Source organism: Galeopterus variegatus, unplaced genomic scaffold (genome assembly GCF_000696425.1).
Source record: "Galeopterus variegatus unplaced genomic scaffold, G_variegatus-3.0.2 Scaffold694, whole genome shotgun sequence".
NCBI lineage: Eukaryota > Metazoa > Chordata > Mammalia > Dermoptera > Cynocephalidae > Galeopterus > Galeopterus variegatus.
Genome location: NW_007726805.1, coordinates 76663 through 98570, shown reverse-complemented (window position 1 = coordinate 98570; position 21908 = coordinate 76663). Strand labels below are relative to the sequence as shown.

Below are 21908 nucleotides of genomic sequence, written 5' to 3'. Positions count from 1 at the left end.
ATACCTGCTTCACCCATTTCATAGAGTAGTTGTAAAGGTCAAATGAGATTAAAGGCATAAAAAGTCTTCATAGGGCCGGCCCGGTGGCGCACTACTACAGTGCGCCGCTTGGGAGCGCGGTGGCGCTCCCGCCGAGGGTTCAGATCCCACATACAGACCAGTTCCCGCTCACTGGCTGAGCGAGGTGCGGGCGCGACACCAAGGGTTGCGATCCCGTGGCCGGTCCCGGTCCGGTACGGGCGCAACACTGAGGGTTGCGATCCGTTGCCGGACACGAAAAAAGACAAAAAATAAATAAATAAATAAATAAATAAATAATAATAATAAAAAAGTCTTCATAAACTCTAAAAAACTACATACATACTATTATTTGCATTGTTCCCTATTTTGATAGAAAAAGAGAGTGAAGAGAAAAAATAACATACATGGGTGGGGGGAATGCTGGTTTTTCTTTTGTTTTGGTTTTTGGTTTCTTTTCAAAGCAGGCTGAAAACCCTTACAAAGAAAATTCAGACTTTATCATTTTACCTGGAATCTTACTGTCAATTGAACTGTGATAACAGAATCTGCACCACAAATTATTTTGTCACTTTGCAAAGAATATAGACATAACTATACATGTGTAACTTATACGGATTTGGAAGTTAATAAAAATCTAACGGCTGATATCTTTTTTAAAAGTTTAGTTCTCAGGCTGGCCATTTAGGTCAGTTTGTTAGAGCACGGTGGTGATAACACCAAGGTCCAAGGTTTGATCCCTGCACCAGCCAGCTGCAAACAAAATAAATAAATAAATAAAAGCTTAGTTCTCATAAGAATCATTGACCACTATACTAGATCACTATAATTAAAATCTTCTTGCAACAGCCTTCCTGTACCTTCTACCGTATCATTTTCAACATGAGGGGCCTACATCCTTCACTTTGCAGAGATTAAAACATGAACTATAGATCCAAAAGAAAAAAATAAATCAGATCACTTAAAATGGTGAGTTTGATTTGAGAAAAATTTTATTATTCAAAACTTCTTAATTTGAGGTAAATTTTTAATAGAATTTTCAGAAAATAAGTGACAGAAGGAAATTGAAGTGAAATAATTCAGCTGTTGAAGGGTATGTCAGATACTAAAAAGACAAGTAAGTATTCAACCCTAGATTACTAGTCACAAAACATCAGCTCACCAAAAAAGTCCAATAGCAGAACTCAGAAAAGTAACATAGCACTCACTACTTTCATACCAAAAATGGCCCTATCATTTTTACTCCTTCTAAATTACATTCACAAAAACCACTTTTGGCAAGGCAAATTATTATTGTAGCTTACCCACATACTAACAATGAAAAAAGTACCATTTTGTCTAGAGTGAAAAATCACAGACTGATAAACCATTTCTATAACATACGTACATTTTTACTGATTAACTACATACAATGTCTGACTGACATTGAAACCTACAGGTAACTGTCAGACCTAACTTTCTTATATTAAATTATGTGCTAATACGTGAATAATGCTAACTCAAGACAGCAATTTGTATATTTGTTCTAGGATCTAGATTTTTCATGTGAATGTCAAACGATATGTCCACTGAGAAACTTGTGAATCTGATTCATTTATTCATTCAATTAAGAATCTACCACCTTGGGCCAGCCCGGTGGCACACTGGAGAGTGCGCCGCTTGGGAGTACAGTGGCGCTCCTGCCAAGGGTTCGGATCCCATGTGGAGACCAGTTCCCGCTCACTGGCTGAGCGCGGTGCGGCGCAACACCGAGGGTTGCGATCCCATTGCCAGTCCCCGGTACGGGTGCGACACCGAGGGTTGTGATCCCGTTTCCGGTCAGTAAAAAAAGACAAAAAGGAAAAAAAATAATAATAATCTACCACCTTTCCAAGCAGTGGTTCTCAGCTAGGAATAATCCCCACCCTTTCCCAGGGGATTTAGCAGTGTCTGGATACATTTTTGGTGATAACAACTGAGGGGGAGAATGGGGGAGCTACCAGGATCTAGTGGATAGAGGCCAGGGATGCTGCTAAACATCCCACAATGCACAGGACAGCCTCCACAACAAAAAATCATCCAGCCCAAAATGTCAATACTGCCAACGCTCAGAAACCCTGATCTATAGAAAAATTTTTAAATACCCATCTGTCTAAAAAACAGTACTTACTTCACTTTTGTTTCCTACATTTACTCATTCCATTCTTTTCATACTAGTCTTTGGCAACAAACTTATCCTATCCCCATCCTTTCAATCAGCTTCTAACTTCCAAACTTGTCAACAGATCATTATCATTCCCATTAGCCACGTTCAAAACCTTGGTGTCATCTTTGACTCATCCCTATTTTTAATAATAGCAGTAGTAGTAATGGCAGCAGCTAACATATATTTAGCTTTTACTATGTGCCAGGCACTATATAGTGCTTTGAATATATTAACTCACTTAATACTAGGTACTACTCTGATCACCATTTTAGAATGGGGAATCCAAGGCACAAAAATGTTAAAAAAAAAATTTGTCCAAGACCACACAGCTAATAAGCAGCCAAGCCAAGTTTCAAATCCAGGCAAACTGGCTCTAGAGTTCATGCCCTTAAGTACTCCAAAGTCATCTCTCATCTTCCATCTACCATATCGAATCACGAAGTTCTTCTTTAAGTTCCATTAGGCCAGGGACTCTATGCTCATAGCAACATCCCCAAAACCCAGTACATAACTAGTGCTCAAAAAAACTTTTGTTTGTTGAATGAATTTAATGTCCCTTGAACTTATCCCTCCTCTCTATTTTTACTGCCTTCACTCAAGGCCAGCCTTTCAGCATTTCATACTGGGGTTCTGACATATTCTATAAACTAGCCAATCAGGCAAACTGATATAAACTTCACTGCCAGATTTTCACTAACTCAGTCCCATCCAAACTATTCAAAGTTTTCTTCCTACTGTTTCTTAGTTAGAATCATAAAATCTTAAAACCAGAACGTATCTTAGAGATCATCCAATCCAACCTTCTTATATTATAAAGAAACCCAAAGATGGTGACTGAATCATCTAGCCAGGTAGAGCCAGGACCAATTTGACTCTTGAGATTTTTGCTCTGTGACTTTTTTTCCCAATTTTTGCTCTGGATTTTTTTTTTCCAGACTCCTGACAGATGTCTTGTCACCATCCCACCAATAAATTATATCTATTTCCATTTTTCCTGCTCAAGTTGTTTCTCCTGCCCAGCCTGCTTTCCTGTTCCTGCTCAACAGATCCAAATCTTATCTGTCCTTTCAAAATCTCTTCCTATTCCATTCTTCATGACTTCCTCCTTCTCAGAAAATCTTATGTCCTGAATAAGGTACTAGAGGAAAAGAATAACTGTCGTCAAGTTTAATGCATAGTAACACTTCCCACAAAGCAAAGCTACTTGAATGATTTCTTCCCTGAAAACGAGTAATCCATTCTTTCCTTCTATGTTTTAGGAAGTGATTTCAATAAAGACTAACTCATATGGCACCTTCATAAAATGTTCATATACCTTGAACAGATGCTCAAGCACATCTTTAACAGGCATGTGAAGCTTGAATGGCCCCAAATAACCTATATGTCTTCCACTAAGAAACAACTCAGATTATTCACCAAATCCAAACCCAGAACTCTCTGACACAAATCACGTAGTAGCCACAGATCCTTGGTTTCATCTCTTTCTTAGCATGCTACCATGTATAACTTCCTCCAAACTCCATTCCAAATAGTTCACACTTTTCCTTCCTCCCCTTCCCTAAATTGTACAGTATAGAACACCCTGCCTCATTTATCCTTTATTATTTTCTACATGCATCGTCAGTGAAACTCCAGTTTGCTTTGTCTTATCTAATTTCAACTACTTAGTCCTTTCTATAGAAATCACGCTGATATCCTCAGCCCCTCTCAGATCTTAGGGCTAATTTTGTTTTTTCCCCTTTTCTATTCTTCCTTCTTCTAAAAAAGTGGTCTCAACAGTAGCACAAGTACACCTCTGGGAAGGTGCAAAAGAATCCACTGGGCTGCAGGAAAAGAAAAAAGGTTAGAACTTTTATTATACTTATTTTTCACTTCAACCTTTCTTAAATTCTTTTTCTGTGTATGTTTATAAAGTACATAACATTAGTACAGTAGTACATGTATATAATTAATAAGGGTACAGACATAATGAGAATATGTGCTCAAAATTTTTACAGATAAGAATGTGTGACAAAAGCATTCGGAGACAACTCTTCTAAAAATACATAGATAACGAGACCAAATAGGTTCCAGACTATATACAAGATATATGCATGTATATATGTACATGCATACACACACGCACAGAATACAAAGAAATACTTCTGTTCATATCCATACCAAAGTCCTAACCATGACCCCCAACTTCTAGCTCCTGCCAGCCATCTCAGAATTGTGTGCCCTACTCAAAAGCACAGAACAGAGGCTTTGGCAAAGCCCTTCAATTCTAGTTTGAAAAAAATAAACACAAAAAATGTCAAAAGGAACGGTATTTCAAGGCACTGTTCAGTTCACTATCCCGACACTGCTCATCGCCTGACTTATATACCTTACACACCACAATCTCCTGAGATTCAGTCCCTATTTCCCAACCCCTTGGGGCACAATTGACGTTCGCTTCGGTACCAACCCGTTTGTACTCCCACCTCTGGGACTGAGCTCATACCTCCCTTCATCCTTCCCTCCCCTGAGGATACCATCCTCTGTCCTCCTCCATTTGCACAGTCCTGTCCCAGGGTTGAGGACAGTCCATCCACAGTCCCTAAGACCACTTCTCTTTCCTTCTCCGCCCCCGGGAGCTGCCAGCCAGGCTGGAGACGGGAGGGGGGAGGGGTGTGACTCGCCTCCCGTGACTGGCCCAGATGGCAGCCGATTCCGCCCCCACTCTCAGGCACCCCTTCACCCCTATACCCCTTAGGGCTGCCTGTCCGCCTCCCACCCCGCCCCGACCCCACCCCCGGCCTCCCCCACGCCCTCGCGCCAGCTCCCGGATACACTCACCATGCTGGGTGAAGATATTGAAGCCGGTGTCTGTAGTACGTCCCGCCGGGTCTCGCCTGCGGCCGGCGGGCCTGGCTGCACTACTGCCCCGGATTCCGCGGGGCTGAGGCTGTTGGAGCCCCGGAGCCTCCCCGACGCGGCCCCCCTGCTGCCCCATCCCTGTGCTCGTGTACTCCCGCGCACCCGCCGACCCCTGGTCACATTCCTCCTCGGCTCCGGCCTCGAACTCCTGGCGCTGCTCCGGCCTCTTCTTCCCAGCCCAGGCGCCGGCCCTGAGCGGCCTGGCCGCTGGCGGCTCCACACCCGGACTCCTCAGAGTAGACGCCGCGCTGCCTCTCGCCGACTCACAGATTCTGCTTCTCCCTCCCCCTCCGGCGGCCCCGCGCCCCCAACGCTACCGCTGCCGCTGCCGCCGCCGCCATCTTTAAACCACCGAGCACTGGAAGAGCGTGGGACAGAGCGTCCCGCCCCCCCCCGCCCGACCAGTCACCGCCGCTACTCAGAGGGAGGGTTTCCCGGAGGCCCCGCCCCGCGCCCCCGCCTCCTCACAGGGTGGGTCCCCAGTGCCCACCTCGTTTGCACGTCTGCAGCCGCGCCAGGTCTTTCTACTCTCTATCCATTCACCGCGCTGAATCCGCCTTAGCCGATCCCTTCTCACGTTCTGCGCTACTCGCTACCGCCTTTTGGGGTTGGTCCGTCTCCGGCCTTCCCTGTCCCACCTCCACCTGTCAAATCAGTCACGTGCGCAGCTCAGTTGCAGGGACAGTTGGGGCAGAGAAGCACAAGGCCTTTGGTCTTTGCCATCTAGTTGAGGACCCCTAAAATGCCCAGAAGGATCCCTTTAAACACCCTTTTCGGCAGCAGGCCTAGAGTCAAAATTAAAATCGTATTAAATTCACACGAAGGGAGTAAAATGCTACATTATCATTTCATTTTAATTTTTCGAAATTATTTAATGATGTTAAATTGCACTGGCCTGGCTTGTGTGCACTCTAGAGTCTTATTGTAGCCCCATTCCTCATATTGTATTACCATGAATTTTTTCTGGAACTCCTTTACCATCTATCCACATGTGTGTTTCTGTTTCCCTTAAGATCCTTGACAGTAAATTTAATCTTCCCACTGGCAGGCTTTATACACTGAGCCCATGGTCACAAAGGAGAAAAAATATATCTTTGACCTGTTTCTGGGTCAGAACTTACTCATCTTTAGCTTATTGTCTAAAGAGAGTGAATTAGGCAGAAGAGAAGTGTTCTTTATTCACTCACAGACACACACACGCGTATACACACACACACACACACAATTCACCACTCACCCCCAACCCCACCCTCGTGCATTTTTTTTTTTTTTTCCCTTTGGCAGCTGGCTGGTAAGGGATCTAAACTCATGACCTTGGTGTTATCAACGCTGAACCAAAGGAGCTAACTGGCCAGCCCCCATTATCCTCTTGCTATTCCTTTGGCTTCCCTATTTGCTTTATAAAAAGTATCAGTTGTTGGAGGTACCACAGTGAAATTCGCTTTAAAGTAGAGAGGATGAGAGCCAATGCAAAGGAACAAAACAACCAGTGAGAAGGTAGGGTTGAAGGAAGAAGTGGATGTAGCTCTTTACATGGAACCAGGCTGACCTTCAATGAACCATCCCCTGACGTAGATATTCACTATTATAAGAGCGCTATGAAATTATTCCATTGCCATCCAGGGTGTGGCCAAAAATAACTGAAATTACCTCCAAAATGGGAACAGAAACACTCTGCTGTGGCACTGAATGGAATATGAATTTTCCATTTGGATTAAAGTTTTCCTGTGTTTAAAATACTTTCTGTTCTTTTAATTCTCAAAGTGTTTGCAACTACTGAAAAAAATTCATTCATGAGGGATAAAGACCATCATAGAGGCAGAATTTGGCTTATTGTTTGATTATTATTATCTGAGAGAATTTTGATTTGGGGATAATGGTTTGGTTTCTCTGCTAATTTATGCATTGTATGTAAGAATAGATGAGTACAGTACAGTGCAGTCGTTAAAATCAAGGACTCTGAAGCCAGACTACTTGGGTTCCAAACTGGGCTCTCACACTTATTAGCTATTTGAACTTAGGCAAAGTACTTAACCTTTTTGTGTCTTAGTTCTTCATCTGTAAAATGATGATAACAAATAGTACCTACCTTATAGGGCTATCATGAGAATTAAATTAGTTAATATGTATGAAGTACTTAAAACAGTATTTGGCATATAATGTGTCATATAAGCATATACTATTAGTACAAAAAAGTAATGTTTTCAAAGTTCATCAACTTTTACAAGCCTAACTTCTTCAAGTAGTATATACATATCTCATAGAACAAATTCTACAGGATTTATTTAGGCGAATCTCCTCCTCCTGCCACTCTCCATCTAACTAAATACAAAAACACCACCCAACCAATAAAAACATGCAGAATCGTGTATCACTTTATCAGTCATTCCTACCTGGTTATCACCAGCTACCTGCATGTGAACTATTACATAATACCTTTGGTTTGCATATGAAGATTCCCCTGCCGCTGATGCTTAAAATCCTATCTAGACTAAAACAAATGTACTGTAGGTGGAGACAGGATACATGCATGATCTTGTAAATGTTTTCCACTCTTTCATTTTCAAAGTGAAATGGGAACCGTAAGAAGGGGGGTAGGGTTGGGGCCAAGAGAATAGACTAGAGAGACACCTAGTTGTATATTTCACCTCATTGTAACCAAACCAAAGTGACTTGCCAGAGAATTACATAAGATTTATTACCATAAGTAGTGGTTACTGCCACAGCTGAACATTTAGAACAGTCCCAGGTAGTACCATCTCAAACTGAATTGAAAGCAGCTGGGAAATCCAGGCAGGGGCAGAAACCAGAAAAAGAAAATAGCCTGGATGGGGCATAGTGGTGCAGGGACAGCCTTACCCAAGCACTGGGGAGGAGCTGGCATGAAAGATAGATACATCACCGACACCAGCAAGGAACACTGAGGACACAGATGTTCATCATCCCTATCTTCCCTGTAACAGGAGCAATATCACACCAGAAGCAAGGAGCTTGTGAACAACACCTCGCTAATCCCTGTCTTCACCAGTCTGTATTTCCAGGCTATTGCCATATTTTTACAGTTTTTACAGTGTATTTCATAGCCACCTCTTCTCTACATCTGTATAAACAGTGTTATATAGGACACAGTGTTAGTTCAGGTTCAGGTCATCTCTGGATTTTCCTGCTACTAGCCTTTTCTTTCTACATTCCTCACTGTAAGCACCAAGCAATTTACTAAACAAAAATCATTTCTTTCTCTCATTGTTTTGACTGTGCTCCCCCTCCCCTTCATTATGTACAGAGTTTAAAATTTTCACTAACATTTCAAAGTTATTTTCTAGGATATCCTGGATTATAGTTTCTTAATATTCTTCATCTCCCATTCCTCCAACCACTACCCTTCTTATGGCAGGCATACATGCTTTATCCAACTATCCTCTTTCTGGGATGGCTCCTTTTTAGAAATGACTTTTGCAATAATCATGTTCTCCCCGATATAGCTCCCAAGTGACTTCTTTTACAGTATTCGGGATTCTACTCAGATCTGGATTCCTTCTTAAGAGATTCGCAGCCTTATCAATAGAGACTTAGCAGTTTCTCTGGACTTTACTCAGTCCGCACCTAAAACAACCATAGCTAGTAACAATTCTTTGCCTGTGAAATCCACTTACCTTCCTCTACAACCCCCAAATACGAGTATGTTTAATTTTGACAGGTGGCTCTGTGTCATAGGGAAAGAAATTTAGAGGGGCCGGCCCAGTGCTCCCGCCGAGGGTTCGGATCCCACATACAGACCGGTTCCCGCTCACTGGCTGAGCAAGGTGTGGGCACAGCGCTGAGGGTTGCGATCCCGTTGCCGGTCCCCGGTCCGGTACGGGGGCGACACTGAGGGTTGCGATCCGTTGCCGGACACGAAAAAAGACAAAAAGGGGAAAAAAAAAAAAGAAATTTAGAGATTATCTAGGCTAATCTCCTGGAATCCCCTCTGCAGTAACTCCAGTGAGGGAGTACCTTTTTTTGGAAGGGTTCTAATTATTAAAAAGTTCTTCCTAAAGATAAACTAAACCTTGCCTCCTCGAATGTTCTACTCCTTGAAAATTCATCCCTGGGGGCTGGCCCGGTGGCGCACTGGATAAGTGCGCCGCTTGGGAAGCGCGGCGGCGCTCCCGCCCGAGGGTTTGGATCCCACATACAGACCGGTTCCCACTCACTGGCTGAGCGAGGCACGGGAGCAACACCGAGGGTTGCGATCCCGTTGTCGGTCCCCGGTCCGGTACGGGGGCGACACTGAGGGTTGCGATCCGTTGCCGGACACGGAAAAAGACAAAAGACAAAAAAAAAAAAAAAATTCATCCCTGGTTCTAGTTCTACCCTGTAACTACAGAACAAATTTAACCTTTCTTCTACATGACAGTTCTTCAAATATCTGAGAGCTGTCATGTTTCATCAAATATTCTCTTTTGCTGCATACATGCATATGCTTGTATAGTTATGTTTATCTCCATCTATATTCATCTACATGGGCTGAAAATGCTTATGTAGATAAATCGGAAGAAAAAAGTGTATAGCATTTTTCTTAAGCTGTTTGTGTATGCAGTAGTTTGGATTTTGTTTATGTGTGGTTTTTCTCTGCATTGTTGCATTAAATCTTTAAAGGCCTATAGAGTGCCAAATACAGTTCCATTTATAGATTGACACTGAAAGTTTTTTTGGATAACAATGAGGAGGACGAAGAGGAAAGGAAGGAGGAGGAGGATTCTTATCTGGCTGACATAGACTAAGTCATTCTCTTAGAAGGTAAGGAGATGGATTAAATGACCTCTTGTTCCTTTTAGCCCCAAGAGTCTATGATTCAATATTTCTTTGATTTAAAAACCTTATAAATTATTAAGAGACTATTTCAAACAATTGGCAATGAGCTACATAAATGTTACCACTAGCAATAATATCTATTCATTTTAAATTAATAAATTAGTACTCACTTCCTTTTTAATGGTAATAATGAAATAGCTGACTAAACAATTGATTTAACAAGTAGCCTATCACCAACTACAGTGTAGTGGACATGGGACTGGTTTAGAATTTATGTGAAATGGGGTTGTTTCAATTATCTATTGCTGCATAACAAACCATCCCCCAAATCTAGTGGCTTCAAACGACAGTGATTTATTACTTTGTGCAATTCTATGGATTAGCTGGACAGTTCTGCTGATCTCACCCCAGTTCAGCCATATGACAGCATTCAGCTGGAGGGTCGGCTGGGCTGGAAGGTACAGGATGACCTCACTCATGTATCTGGCAGTAGGTGCTGCTGTCAATTGGACTGTTGCAGTTCTCCTCTGTAAGACATCTTGTGTCCTCTTCCCCAAATTGTGTCCTCTTCCCCACCCAACCCCCAAAATTCTTATATTGAAGTCCTAACCCTAAGTACCGCCAAATATGACTGTATTTGGATTCAGAATCTTTAAAGAGGTGATCAAGTAAAATGAGCTCATTAGGGTAGACCCTAATCTAGTATGACTGGTGTCCTCATAAGAAAAGGAAATTTGGACAAAAACACACACAGAGGGAAGACCATGTGAAGACACAGGGAGAAGATGACCATCTACAAACCAGGTAGAGGTCTCGGAAGAAACCAACCTTGCCAACACCTTAATCTCAGACTTCCAGCTTCTCAAACTATAAGAAAATAAATTTCTGGTGTTTAAGCCACCCAGTCTGTGGTACTTTGTTACATCAGCCCTAGCAAACTAATACACATTTCATCTTTCAATAGGTTGGACAGGTTGTATTAGATAGCTAGGGTTGCCATAACAAAGTACCACAGACCAAGTGGCTTAAGCAACAGCAATGTATTGTCTTACAATTCTGAAGTTGAAATGTTGGCAGGGTTGATCCTTCTGAGGGCTGTGAGGAAGAATCTGCTCCATGCTTCTTCCCTAGCTTCTCGTGGTTTGCTGGCCTCTGCCATTTTTTGGTGTATAGAACTATCACCCCTATCTCTGCCTTCATCTTCACATGGCATTCTCCCTGTGTGTCTGTCCAAATTTCCCCTTTTCAGTAAGGGTATCAGTCATATTGAATTAGGGTCCACCCTAATGACTTCACTTTAATTTGATCCCTTCTGTAAAGACCCCATTTCCAAGTACGATCACACTGCGAGGTACTGGGGGGTTAGGACTTCAAGATATGAATTTTGTGGGAGGCACAATTCAACCCACAACACTGAGCTTCCTCGTAGAATGGTGGTCTCAGGATGGGAGAGATCAAAGAGCAAAAGTGCAGGGCTTCTTGAGGCGTAGGCTCCAAAACTCTCACATCACTTCCACTGTATTCTATTAGTCAAAGCAAGCCACAAGGCCAGCCTAGAGTTAAAGGACAGGGCAATAATAACATCAAGGTCAAGGGTTTGGATCCCCGTACCAGCCAGCTGCAAAACCAAAACAAAACAAAAAACATTAAAGGACAGGGAAATAAATTTTGCCTCTTCATAGGAAGGCCAGCAAAATATTATAGCTGTGTTTTCAATCTGCCACAGAGTTTTAACATTTTTTTTTTATAATTAACTAGCTACATGGCCTTGGGCTACTCATAAAAGCATAGATTATTAGAATCGGAAGGGATCCAGGCTAGTCTTAACTCTTGCTACTGAGTAAATTTCCTCTGCTTCCTCTCACCCCTGCATTCCGCTTCTCTTTCCATTCTAGGAGCTGTTCCTAGTTGAGCTCATCAAACCTCTGTGCCCCTGCTTATGCTATGTTCTCTGACTTGAAAGCCAATACCAAGGGCTGGCTGGTTAGCTCGGTTGGTTAGAGTGTGGCCTTTTATATCACCAAGGTCTGAGGGTTTGAATCCTCATACCAGCCATCCACCAAAAAAATAGAGAAGTGAATAACTCCTTTCTCCTTTTTCCATCTTTTTATTGAAGTATAATCTTCATACAGAAAAATGTGTATGTGTATATATATAACATATCAGAAAAATATGTATATATTTCATAAATATACTGCTTGATAAATTTCACAAACTAAACCCATCCATGTCTTCAGCATACAAAAGCAGAACAAGACCAGCATCCCAGAAGTCCTCTCCATGTCTACGTCCAAGTTTTTTCTTTTTATAAGGACACCAGTCATATTAGATGACCTCATTTTAACTTTATTACCTCTGTAAAGACCCTATTTCCAAATAAATTTACATTCTGAAGTACTAGGAGTTAAGACTTCAACATATCTTTTTGGAGGACACAATTCAACCCATTCAGTGGATTGTATGAGAATTTCAGACATCTGAGATTTGATGAAATAATGTTTACAATCCATTTTTTGCTTAAGCTAGTTTGAGCTGATTTTTCTGTCATAATCATAATCAATACAACCAATACAATCAACAGAAGTGCTCTGGTGCAACCATATTTATTTAATGCAAGTTACTCATAAATAATTGGTAAATTGGAGAATTGCATCAGTAGAACAAGTAAGTTGTGGTATTTCATTTGGACTTTTCCCAGCAAATTAATGTTTTGAAGTGATCAGTAATAAAATTTCTCACAATTAGAGAGAAAACTTTGCAGTCAATAAAGACTCAGGGAAAAAAAAGTTGGAAACCCTGCAGAAGTGCCTTTCTTTGTAAGTGCCTTCCTTTAGTGAATACCAACTAGTTTAGTGGCTGCAGGAACCACTACATTTTCTGTTGAGCAACCTACAAAGTTGTGAGTGCAGATGAAGAAGCTGCAAAGGCATTGCTCCAGGTTTTCCTTCAAGAGGGCTTGCTGGACCTCTTTAGTGTTCTTGTTTCCTCTCCAACATCGTAACTGCATCTTTTGTGACTGCTTTCTGCCAAAAAGGCAAGCTGAACTTATTTATTTCTCAATGTTCACCTCACCTAAAATGCAGTCCCCTACTCATGTTGCCTGTCTAACTCCTACCTATCTCACACCTCTTAGCCTAAAGCTTACCCTGGGAGAAGTTCCCCACCTCCTAGATTGCCTTACCTTCACATGGCTATGTTTTTCTGTAGCGACCCTGTCAACATTTATTACACGTTATTGTAATTACGCGTTTAGTATCTGTCTTCCTCACAAGATTCTAAACCCTATGAGGGCAGGGACAGGGTTGGGCTTATTCACCAGTGTATCCCCAGCAACTAGTACAGTGCCTGATATGTGTAAAGCGTTCATTAAATATTTTTTAAATAAAATAGAACATTAAAATTTCTATTTTTTATCTTTTCTTCAAATAATTTTGTCAAATATATTTCTTTTGAAAATTTAAATTGAAAACCATCAGAGTAATTCTCATTTAGTAAATTTAGAAAATACAGAAAATTATAGATTTCAAGATTTCCACCTAGATTTCAAAGCATGTCATGGACAGCCTAGGGGCCCAGGAAGAGACCTGTCACAGAGAAAGAGCCACCACAGAAAGCCCCCATAGGGGGCTCCAGAACTGTGAGCCAGTAAATTTCTGTTCATTACAAATATCAATTCTGGGCCGTCCCGTGGCTCACTCGGGAGAGTGCGGTGCTGATAACACTAAGGCCCCAGGTTCGGATCCCATATAGGGATGGCCGGTTCGCTCACTGGCTGAGTGTGGTGCTGACAACACCAAGTCAAGGGTTAAGATCCCCTTACCGGTCATCTTTTAAAAAAACAAACAAACAAACAAAAAAACAAATATCCATTCTGTGGTATTCTGTTAGAGCAGCACAAAATGGACTAAGATAGTGTGTGATTTGTTTACCTGTGATTTGATGCTTTCATAATTGCTATGGTCTAAATGTTTGTGTCACCCCCCAAATTCATATGTTGGAACCTAATCTCCAATGCAATAGTATTAAGAGGTGATGCCTTTAGGGGGTGATTAGGTCATGAGGACCTACCCTCATGAATGGGATTAGTGCCCTTATAAAAGAGGCCTGAGGGAGATGTCAGCCCCTTCCACCATGGGATGATGCAGCAAGAAGGTGCCATCTATGAAACAGAGAGGAGGCCCTCACCAGACACTAGATCTGCTGGCTTCTTCATCTTGAACTTCACAGCCTCCAGAACTGTGAGCAATAAATTCCTGTTGTTTATAAATTACCCAGTCTAAGGTATTTTGTTATAGCACCCCAAATAGACTAAGACAATAATAAAAGTTTTGGGTGACTTTTTTAGTTTCCTTATAACATGAGATTTTTACTTCATAGAAATAGAAGAATGCTCCTTAGACTTGTGCCTGTAAGATGACTGTCATTGTTGCCTTCCATAGAAAAGAGGTAAAATGTTGGCCTGCCATAGCACCATATTTTTAAGGTGTGTGACAAAAGAGTATCCATTTCTAATTTGCAAATTACATTGAGGGTGAGAATGGAGAAAAAGATTAGAGTAAAACAGAAATTCATGTGCTGTTTCTCCAAAACTGTCTTATGATCTTTAAAGAGGCCATAAGGAGCCTAAGAAAAGGGAGAGTTGGGGGTGGCGAGATGTGAAAACTGACCACCCTTGAGTTGCTCACTGTTATGGGTAGGTTGCAACAAAAACAGTGTAAAAAATGACTTACAACTCTTGCCTTTTATTAAAACTGTAACTTGTTTGCCCTCCAACTTCAATTTCACAAGTTCATATTACCTCTGTTAAAATCCTCTGCTTTAAAACCATTTTCTCTAAAAAAGACAGGTTAAACTTATGATGACATCCAATGTGCTTCAGAATGTATAGGCTATTTCTCTTTTCCTTGAATCTGAACTGGTCCTGGGTCACTTTGACCAATGGATAAGGCAGAATGGACTGTGATGTCTTCATACCTTTCAGAAAACACATTTCATCTTCTACCCTCAACACCTAGAACAAAGCTCCAAATGCAGCTGAAAGGTGCTGAAACCAGAGGGTCAACTGTAAAACTTTAAAAAGGAAAATTGACCATCAGTTTCATGATTATTTCTTGAAGGAATTAATGCAATTAGCATAATATAGTTTAATATGTAGGAATCTCTTATATAGAAATATAGGATAGAAACAAAAGAAATAGATGAAGAAATAAGTAATCCTAAGAAGTTAGGCAAGTTAGACAGCAAGAAAAAATGCTAACAATAAACTTTAGTTTCTTGATACAATTCTATATTTAAAAATGAGTATAATTTAAAATTTTTCCAAACCCATAATTGGCATAAATTCTTGAGAGCTTGTCTGGAGGTTCTAGCAGGGAAGGGCAGCTATTTGTCTACCCTTAACCAAAGAATGGGAAGGTCATCCTCTTCCACTGAGTGCACAGCTTCAGGAGGGACACAGATGGAGAAGTGGGAGAGGAAGGGGACATCCACCTAGCCAGCCAGATCAGCTGCATCAACCCTGGCAATCAATGGAGTAACAGATGTCACAGCCAAATAGCCCTCACATTCGCATAAATTATTTTACTAAATAGAAGGAAGGTAATGTGTAATGTGGAACCGTGTGACTATTTAGGTATCAGAAAATCTCACTGGGACTCAGTTTCTTGCACTGTAAAATGAGAATTGGATTAAGTAACTAGAATATGTGTACTTTGGAAAGCTGAGTATCATTACCAAAAAGTGCCTTTTCAAGTATGAGAAGGGGAGACACATGGTTACCAGCTTTAGGAAAAAGAGCATGCATAAACTGAGGATCTGGAAACTGATAAAGCTGATAGAGACCATTGGCAAGGTCTTTGTGTGCCCAAAGTTATGTGTACGACAATTTCAAGGCCATAATCTAGATAGTGGAATAAAATAGGAAAGTGAGATGGTATAAATATAGGGAAACTGACTATCCATAGCTATGACTGTATATTTAGAAAATCTAAGATGCTCAACTAAAGAGATTTAGAATTCGTGCAACAAGTTAGAATGGCTAGATATAAGTAAGCATACATAAACTTAGTAGCTTTCCTTTACAGGACTAATAATCAGTTAGAAATTGAATTGCAAAAAGGAAAACACACACACATACAGACGCACATGTAGAGGTATGTGTATATAAAATAAGTTGAGCACCAAAAAGTATTAAATGGGAAGTAAGCATAAAACTATAATAAGAATATTAAGATAAATTCAATAAGTAGAGAGTCCTTCTGAAGAGAACTTAGTATTAGGAAATATATAACTTCTCTCTAAGAAATTTTCTTACCATAATTTTAATAAAAACTCCTTTGATGTCAAATAAACATCTATTTTCATATTTTGTACTAAATTAATAACATATGTGTATAGTTATATATAGAGAGAGGAGATATTCTAGAATGGCTATATTCTAGTTTGGCTCTCTAAAAAGTTGTCACCCTAGGGGCTGGCCCGTGGCTCACTCGGTAGAGTGTGGTGCTGATAACACCAAGGCCACGGGTTCGGATCCTATGTAGGGATGGCCGGTTTGCTCACTGGCTGAGCGTGGTGCTGACAACACCAAGCCAAGGGTTGAGATCCCCTTACCGGTCATCTTTTTGAGAAAAAAAAAAAAGTTGTCACCCTAGCATTCATTCACTAAGTGTTTATTAAGCTCCTATTATGTGCCAGGTACTGTGTCAGGGACTAAGTTTACAGCTGTAAAAAGGCAGACAAAATTCTTTCATCCTCAAGGAAACTGTAGTCTAGAAGGGAATTCAGTCAAGAAAACAGACAATTAGTATATACTGTGCAATAAGTGCTACAGCAGGGGAAATGACCTAAGAGCACAGAGGCAGGGCAAGGAAGGCTTCTCCTAGTATGGGATTCTGGAGGATAAGTATGAGTCAGCCTGGGCAGCTGGTGGGGGAAAGGGAGGAAGGAAGCATCCTCCCGGTCCTAAGTAAGACCAAAGAGAGCACGACCCGAATGGGGAACTACAAAGTTTTCTACCTTTTTTTTTTTTTCCTAGCATCAGCAAATACTCGGGTTTGCTATGTGCTGTATGAGTGATACAAAGAGCAAGGATGTGATGATCTGAGTAATCACAATATGGTGGGAATGTTTAGAATAAAAAGTTAAGTTTCAACACAGGAACAAAACATAGAGCAAGATATGTCACAATGGTTGTGATACAAATTCAGGTAACATTTTCAGTAACTTTTCTTAATGCTCTTGCCTTCCCAATTTTTTATTTTGAAAACATGTTAATGTGAAGAAAAGCTGAAATAGCAGTGTAATAAATACCCATATTCCTCTCCCCCAGATTTACCAGCTGTTGACATCTTGCCACACCTGCTCTGTCTCTCTGCATATGTGTACACACACCTCCCTTTTGCTAAGACATCAAAGCAGATTGCAGACATCCTCCTACATTACCCTTAAGTACCTTATCCTGTGTCTCCCAAGTAAAGGAATGTTCTATAAAAGCACAATGCCCTAACTACACCTAAGAAAATCGGCATTATCTCAGTCACATCAACCAACATTCATTCAATGCTCAAATTTCCCCAACTGCCCCCAAAGTGTTCTTCATAACCGTTCTCCCGACCCATCATATTTAAAAGTTCTTCTGTAGTGTACCCTGTCCTGTACTTCTGCTGTGCCTGGAAAATAAATGTAACCTCTTTAGGTCTGTTTCTTCCCTTAAATATTAACTATACATTAATTTTTATTCTTGTTGGACTTGGTGGATTTGTGATTTATGATTTATGATTGGATCTGTGAAGAAAACAATTTGCAAAATCATTTCAGGATAGGCTACTATATCACAGTAGCCTCTAGATGTCCTCCTTGGATAGAGGAAATCTATAGCTAGTAGCTATTGAGGACTTCTCCAGACTAGTCACTATTGAGAAGATACATTTTTCTCTAGACAGCGTAGATCAGAGTCTAATAAATGTGTCATAATTCTAAACTGAACATAAGTAAGCTCAATTTATATGGTTCTCCAAACATGGGCACACATGAACAAGGTTGCAAGCTGGGAGAGTATGAGGTTAATAAATGAAGTGATGGGGAAAACAGTCCATTGTGAGAATTCCCAGACTTGTTTCCATTGCTTCTGTCCCCTTTTAAAAGGATCTTTCTGGGATGGCCAGTTATCTCACTCAGTAGAGCATGGAGCTGATAACGCCAAGGTGAAGGGTTTGGATCCCCGTACTGGCCAGCTGCAATAAAAAAATAAATAAAACAATCTTTTTATTGCTCAGTATTGTGCCTTTGTTATACTTATCCATTAAATGGGTAGAGAAGCAGAATGGAACGAGCCTAAATAAGAACCCATATGGGAGATGCCTGACAGGAGTGATTCAGGAGATGAGAAGAGACCCAGAAAGGATGGGAGTTTCCAAAGAGACAAAGAAAAACAATTTTGGGGGTAGCTGCTATCATGAGTGGGACTTCGGGGAGAGATTTACAGGGGATTATAGGATATTTTGATTTGTGTTGGATTGTGTAATTCTACTTTAATATCTTTCCTCAGATTTACTCCAATTATAATAATATAGTAATAGTTATTTACTGAAGACTAATTCTGTGTGTCAGACACTATGCCAAGCACTTTGCACACATCTCATGTAATCCTAATAACAAACCTGTGAGCTATTATTATCCCCATTTTACAGATCAGAAAAGTTATGCTCAGAGAAGTTAAAGCAAGTCATCCAAGATTACCCAATTAGTTGACGGCAGAACCAGTAGAGCCGGGATTCTGGTCTCAGCTGACTCCAGAGCCTGTGTTCTTATGGGTTCTGCTCTAAAACAATTTGTCCCTTTCATGTGTTATCTTGCAGCATATGCAAAAGCATGAAGTGGCCATGCAGCCCACTGCCAGGTTCTGGGTCACTGCTTGCCAAAATTCTACTTCTCTTGGGAGTTGCTACTGTGACTTTGATGTCATCAAGTCCTTAACATTGCAAGGTTTGAGACAGTCCTTGCATGCTCTCAGAAAGTAACTATTCCTATCAGCACTTCTTCATTCATATGAGAGACAGTATATTATACCTGTCCGTCTGTCTGTCTCTCTGTCTTTTCAAAGATATGGCATTTAGGTGACCCACTGTTATTCTTTGGGAAAAGAGCATCAGTGAGAAAATGGCCTATATTACCTGTATGTTTCAGAGAAATGTGTCCACCACAACTAGGATTAATTCCTTGCCCAGTGTGGTAAGCAAATACAAGAACACTTCAAAAAGTTTGTGGGATCAAAAGATAATACGAATCTTTCCATGAACTTTTCGTTAGACCACCCTCCCCAAAGATGTCCACGTCGTAATCTCTGGAACCTGTGAATATGTTCAACCTTACGTGATGAAGTGAATTTTGCAGATGTTATTAAATTATGGATCTTGAGCTGGGGAGATAATCCTGGATTATCCAGATGGACTCAAAGCAATCACACAGGGGGAAGGAGAAGATCCAAAATGAGAAAAGGAGATGTGATGATGGAAGCAAAGGTCAGGAATAAAGCAGGGCCACAAGCCAGACTTCAGGCAGCATCTAGAAGATGGGAAAGGTGAGAAAACAGATTCTCCCCTAAAGGCTCTAGAATTTGCTGCAGCAAATAGGAAACTAATACACTTGGTGTAGGGAATGCATGAAGTCATGCTTGCTGCTATGTCCTCAGGCAGACCCATAGAAGCATTTACAGCTAAGTTGACTTTGGAAACCCAGTCACAGCACAGCTTGATTGGTGGTAAAGTTCTCTTCCTAAGTGGACCAACTCCTCTCTATACAGAGGAAACAAGAGCTTCCCACATTTTTAATAATGGTCAAAATTCATATTGTTTTTATCCTGTGCCAGGCACTGTTCTAAAGGTTTACGTCTATTACATCATTTAATCCTCACAACAGACAAGGAAGTTGAAGCACAGAGAGATCAAGCCTTCTGTGTCCCTGTACCCCTGCTTTATTTTTCTCCATTGCACTTATTTCATCTAGGGGTCCCTGGAAAACAGAGTCAGAGGCAAGGATTTAGTGCCAATGCTTTCTTTGGGAGAAGCAAAGACAGGGCAGCCAAGGGGAGGAGAAAGAACAGTGGAAATGTGAGGAAATGTGAAATAATACATTAGCTAATGGCTACCGTTTCTTGCTGCAGAGGCACAGCAGGTCACTTAGCCCAAGGTCACTCAACTGGACAGTGGTGGAGCTGAGATGTGAAGTGATCAGTCTGGCTCCGGAGACCATGCACATGGCCACAATTTTATGCCATGCTGTCTCCCTTGGAAAAAAATCGTTAAATATCACTTTTCTTTTCTTTTCTTTTTTTTTGGCAGCTGGCCAGTACAGGGATCAAACCCCGGACCTTGGTAGTATCAGCCCTATGCTCTAACCAGATGAGCCAACTGGCCAGATTTTCTTTTTTCCTTTTTTGTCATTTTCAGTGTTCTTGAATTCTCATGGTCTATATGCTATATATCCTTCTTTTTACTTTTCCTTTTTTTTTTTTTTTGGTGGCTGTATGGTATGGGGATCTGAACTCTTGACCCTGGTGTTATAACACTGTGCTCTAACTAATGTATATCCTCCTTTTAATGCTTTCGTGGTCCTTGGGGAAAGGAGTGTTGGGCAAATAGAGGATTGCAAGTCACACCATGCCAATACTTCAATTGTAATGGCTGAAAAAGTGCACGTTTTATGTTAAATATGTGCCCACAGTCAATAATTTGGAAATATTATAGATTTTTAAAAAATGATTCTTACTTATAATCTCCCACTTAATAGTTATAGATAAACAGTGTTTTGAATTCTTTAGGCATAAATGCCTTTACAAGTGTAGGATGGTCACAGAACAGTATCATAGGTTGTGAGAGAACTCCTGAGAAAACAGTTTTGTCTTTCCTATCTCCAATACCAATTCCCTCCTCCAGACTCACATACATGTAAATTATAATTATAAGGACGTAAACGTTTTCTATCCTGCTCCTAAAAGTACTCACAAAAGGGTTCGGACAATGTTTCATTTAATCCACTTTAGTGATTTTCATTTTCAACTTTTTAATTTAATAAACATTTATGTAGGACTTACTATGTGCTAGGAAGGGTTCAAAGTCTCGTATAAATGTTAATGCATTTAGTTTTTATAGGGCTTGCTAGTTTGCTCAGTTGATAGAGTGTAGTATTGACAACCGCAAGGTCAAGGGTTCAGATCCCCATACTGGCCAGCTGCCAAAAAAAAAAAAAAAAATCTCTATAACAACCCTGTAAGGTATATACAGTATTATTTTTGCTACCACTTTACAGATAAGGAAATGGAGGCACAAAGATATTAAACTATTTATCCAAGGGTCACATACCTACTAAGTAGCAGAGCTGGAATTTGAACCTAGGTAATCTGTCTCCAGAGTCCATGTGCTTAACCAACTTATAATGATGCTATCAAGCTATTACAAAATAATGAGATTGTCTTCAAATGTAATCGATCTTTTTCTGCAAAGAAACACGGTCATATTATAGGAGTAAGTCAGTGTGAGAGGTCACTTAATCATCAAGTCCTAGATAAATCCAAACCATTGAGAATTTTTTTTTTTTTTTTTTTTTTTAAAGATGACCGGTAAGGTGATCTTAACCCTTAACTTGGTGTTGTCAGCACCACGCTCAGCCAGTGAGCTAACCGGCCATCCCTATATGGGATCCGAACCCGGGGCCTTGGTGTTATCAGCACCGCACTCTCCCGAGTGAGCCACGGGCCAGCCCGCATTGAGAACGTTTTAGAATTTCCCTCCCTAAATTCCCTCCCTAAGTTGGTAAAACTTCATGTCACTGTATATATGCCTGAACATTGAGGTTCTTATTTAAAATAGAATTGATCCCCAAATCTGAAGTTGGTCCTACAACCAACTCCAGGTTTTTAATGAGTTTGCAGCAGGCAGGATCGAAGGCCTAGTCAGGACTCCTGTACTAGCTCACTGAGGGGAAGGACTCTAGGGAGGGAGCAAAGAAGGGA

At 40.9% G+C, this 21908-nt stretch overlaps 1 protein-coding gene across 2 annotated transcripts in view; it reads right to left on the bottom strand.

Moving 5' to 3' along the window:
- Positions 1 to 5376, bottom strand: part of ABL2 (ABL proto-oncogene 2, non-receptor tyrosine kinase) — a 110972-nt gene extending 105596 nt beyond the window's left edge. For both annotated transcript variants that reach the window (XM_008571507.1, XM_008571509.1), the window contains exon 1: positions 5024 to 5376. In XM_008571507.1, coding sequence (XP_008569729.1) covers positions 5024 to 5180 — 157 coding nt within the window. In that variant the 5' untranslated portion in view covers positions 5181 to 5376. The remainder of the gene's footprint in view (positions 1 to 5023) is intronic.
- Positions 5377 to 21908: the final 16532 nt, after the last annotated feature.